The 2,683-nt window shown below is 49.2% G+C and overlaps 1 protein-coding gene across 1 annotated transcript; it reads right to left on the reverse strand.

Moving 5' to 3' along the window:
* Nucleotides 1-266: 266 nt before the first annotated feature.
* LOC149496180 (uncharacterized) lies at nt 267-2,315 on the reverse strand. Its single transcript, XM_089721950.1, has 6 exons — nt 1,879-2,315; nt 1,620-1,784; nt 1,189-1,527; nt 861-1,094; nt 695-784; nt 267-617 (listed from the first exon to the last, which is right to left on the reverse strand). Exons 3-6 carry the CDS (start codon nt 1,336-1,338, stop codon nt 576-578), a joined length of 516 nt encoding a protein of 171 aa, XP_089578076.1. The 5' UTR covers nt 1,339-1,527; nt 1,620-1,784; nt 1,879-2,315; the 3' UTR covers nt 267-575.
* Between the last annotated feature and the right edge of the window lie 368 nt (nt 2,316-2,683).

Below are 2,683 nucleotides of genomic sequence, written 5' to 3' on the forward strand. Positions count from 1 at the left end.
TAAGTACTACGCTATGCTCTCTGTTTGGAAAGTGATCCTTAATCATGTTCCATGTTAAATTCATTATTTTATTTACTTTATTTTATTTTATTTTATTTCATTTATTCATTTACAATAAGTTGATTTACTGACCGCTAATGAGGTGAACCATTCTTGTGAATAAATGGTACAATCGTTATTTTGTATTTGGTGTTGTGTTCGTGTTTTGTCTTTATAGGAACAAGACTTCACAGTTACGAAACATAACACACATAAAATGACAAAACCAAGTGTTGTAAAATGTAAATAATATCATAAGATGCTGATATAATTGTACAATCACAAAAAATAAATAAATCAAAAATTAATAAAAATTCAAAATGTTTAAAGTGTTCAAAAATGGAGAGGACGCGCAACAAGACTACCGCCGCCTACGGCTAGGACCAGCGACAGTCAGAGGGGGTAGAGATGGTGATCCGTCGTCGGAGGAAAGAGCCGCCCTCATCCTCATCAGAAGAGTCGAGTGGGATGCCCTCAACCTCTAACCTCGTCCGAAGCCGGTCCACCTCCGCCTGAAGCCGGTTCACGGCACTGGACTAACGGGACTGATGCCTCCGTAGTCTCCCGTTCTCCAACTCCTGCAAAGACAAGCATATGTAAGAAAGGTCATCAAAATAATAAGGATCGAAAAGGTGAAAATGTGTAAAATTCATACCAGCTCATGTCGCTCGGAGTAGAGTCGGCCGATGTAGGACCGGGCAAAGCCGAACCGCTGACAGATCTCCTGATATCTCTGAGCCGGCACCTGCAAATAAAAATCCATTAAAAAGGGATATTCAGGTAAGGTACTTCTAACTTTGTATATTCGGTTTATAACTTACATGAGTGCTATGCTCAGGATCCAGCTGTACTGGAGGAGGAGCCTGCCGCAGGTCTACAGGAATAATGATGCCAGATCCCAAGCCAAGGCCAGGATCCAACACCACCTCCATACCTGGCGGAAACGGGACATCGCCCAGTACAACACCGACTGGTCCGGTCGGGGTCGCCACGCCACCCGTCTCAGCTGCTGCCTTAGCCCGGTAATGAGCTGCGGTCTTGTGCGTCTTCCGCTCCTGCATTCAGTCACAAAGAGAGTAATACCATCAGTAAGTTGAGACAAAAAGAGGAGTAGTAACAGTGAATGAAGTTGAAGGTCAGATGAATTACATGGGTGTACTCGAGAACCTCGGGAAGTCGAGCCTGCATCCGAGAGGCAAAGTAAGAAGGAAAATCACCGGCGGACAGGAAATCGTTCGCCGAGAAGCCTCTATACTCTACCTCCAGGTCCTCTCGTGTCAAACCCTCCAGCAGACACATATGTCGGGGAGGGGCACGAGGCACTCTCCGCTATGCTGGAGCGATCGGAGTGTCAAAAACCCGCTCGCCAAGGAAATATCGGTCGGCCCAGTAGCCTCGCAGCAGCAGCCTCGACCGGGTATGCAACTCAGCCACCTCCCGGCCCGGATAGGTCCTTCAGGCCTCGCAGTCCCATGGCTCTAAAGATAGCTGCAAAAATGATGAGAAATTAACATTAGTAGTGTGTCAGAACAAAGAAGAGAGAGACAAGCTACAGATTCAGAGATTCTTTCTGCACTCACATCGGACAACTCCCGATCGTTAAGGAAGCTCCGCCAGTACTCCGGATCCTCGCCAGTGGCATAAGTGTGATGGCAGTGGGCCAGATAGCGAGGAATCCTCCTAGACTCGACGGGTGAGTCACCGCTAGGACCGCCAGGATAAATGCAGTACTCGTAAGCCCACACCTGTAGCAGAGACAGAAAATAACATCAGTTAATTGAACAGTTGAGAACAGCGGATCAAAGAAGAAAAGAAAAAATGAGAATGAAAGTGTGTTACCTCCAAAGGCCGGATGAACAGCCAGTTTGACTCACCGCTACCACGGGTCCAGACATCCAGACCGTGGTAAAGATGAGCCAAACCAAGTGTGGCCCAGTCGAAGGACCCGACCTGGCTCAGATCCCGAAGACACGCCAGCACCGCAGGGTCTCCCTTATTCTGGGAGGTACACAGTAGCTGCGAGGAAATGATGTACAACAAGAAGGACCGAGCAGCCTGGTCCTCTCTCCTCGCGAGTATACGCAGGAGCAGCAGGTCGGACATCCTCTGGCAACTCTCGCCAAGCCTCCAACCGGGTCCTAATCCTCTCGGCCCAGAACCGAAAGACCATCTCGTAGGACATACATCCCTGCACGGTGTACCGAGTCTGTAAGGTAACACCGAGCAAGGAGCGCACGAGCTGAGCTCCGATGGCAGCTGTCTGGTACCGAGCGTCTAGCGGGGAACCGGACCAGTGAAGCGTAAGCCGGTAATAGCAGCATAGTCCGTGGGAGTGAGGGTCATCTCTCCAAACCCGAACACAAAAGTGTGCGTGCAGTCGTTCCATCCACCGCTCCATCAACGCATATCGCATAGCGGGCGGGAAACGAGGCTGTGTGCGGCGCAATCCAGCGGCATAGTCCCCCGAAACCTGCAGCGACAACCCGTGCTCGCATAGGAGGGTCCAGCAGATCCCAGAAGGCAGAAGCATCAGTAGCCGATCCGCCTGAGCGGGCCTTGCCCAGATTAACCTGTAAGAAAATTTCAATTTCAATAAATATAAGACTGATAATTGTTAATTTTCTTCTATGACAGGATAAACAAA

This window comes from Jatropha curcas, chromosome 5 (genome assembly GCF_041381405.1).
Source record: "Jatropha curcas cultivar XTBG-Jc1 chromosome 5, XTBG_Jcur_1.0, whole genome shotgun sequence".
In the NCBI taxonomy this organism is placed as follows: domain Eukaryota; kingdom Viridiplantae; phylum Streptophyta; class Magnoliopsida; order Malpighiales; family Euphorbiaceae; genus Jatropha; species Jatropha curcas.

Coding starts and splice junctions, on each gene's coding strand:
- LOC149496180 (XM_089721950.1), bottom strand. CDS start 1,338: ATGTGTCTGCTGGAGGGTTTGACACGAGAGGACCTGGAGGTAGAGTAT. Junction 785..860: donor ATCCTGAGCATAGCACTCAT/GTAAGTTATAAA, acceptor TTTTATTTGCAG/GTGCCGGCTCAGAGATATCA. Junction 618..694: donor ACTCCGAGCGACATGAGCTG/GTATGAATTTTA, acceptor TTGTCTTTGCAG/GAGTTGGAGAACGGGAGACT.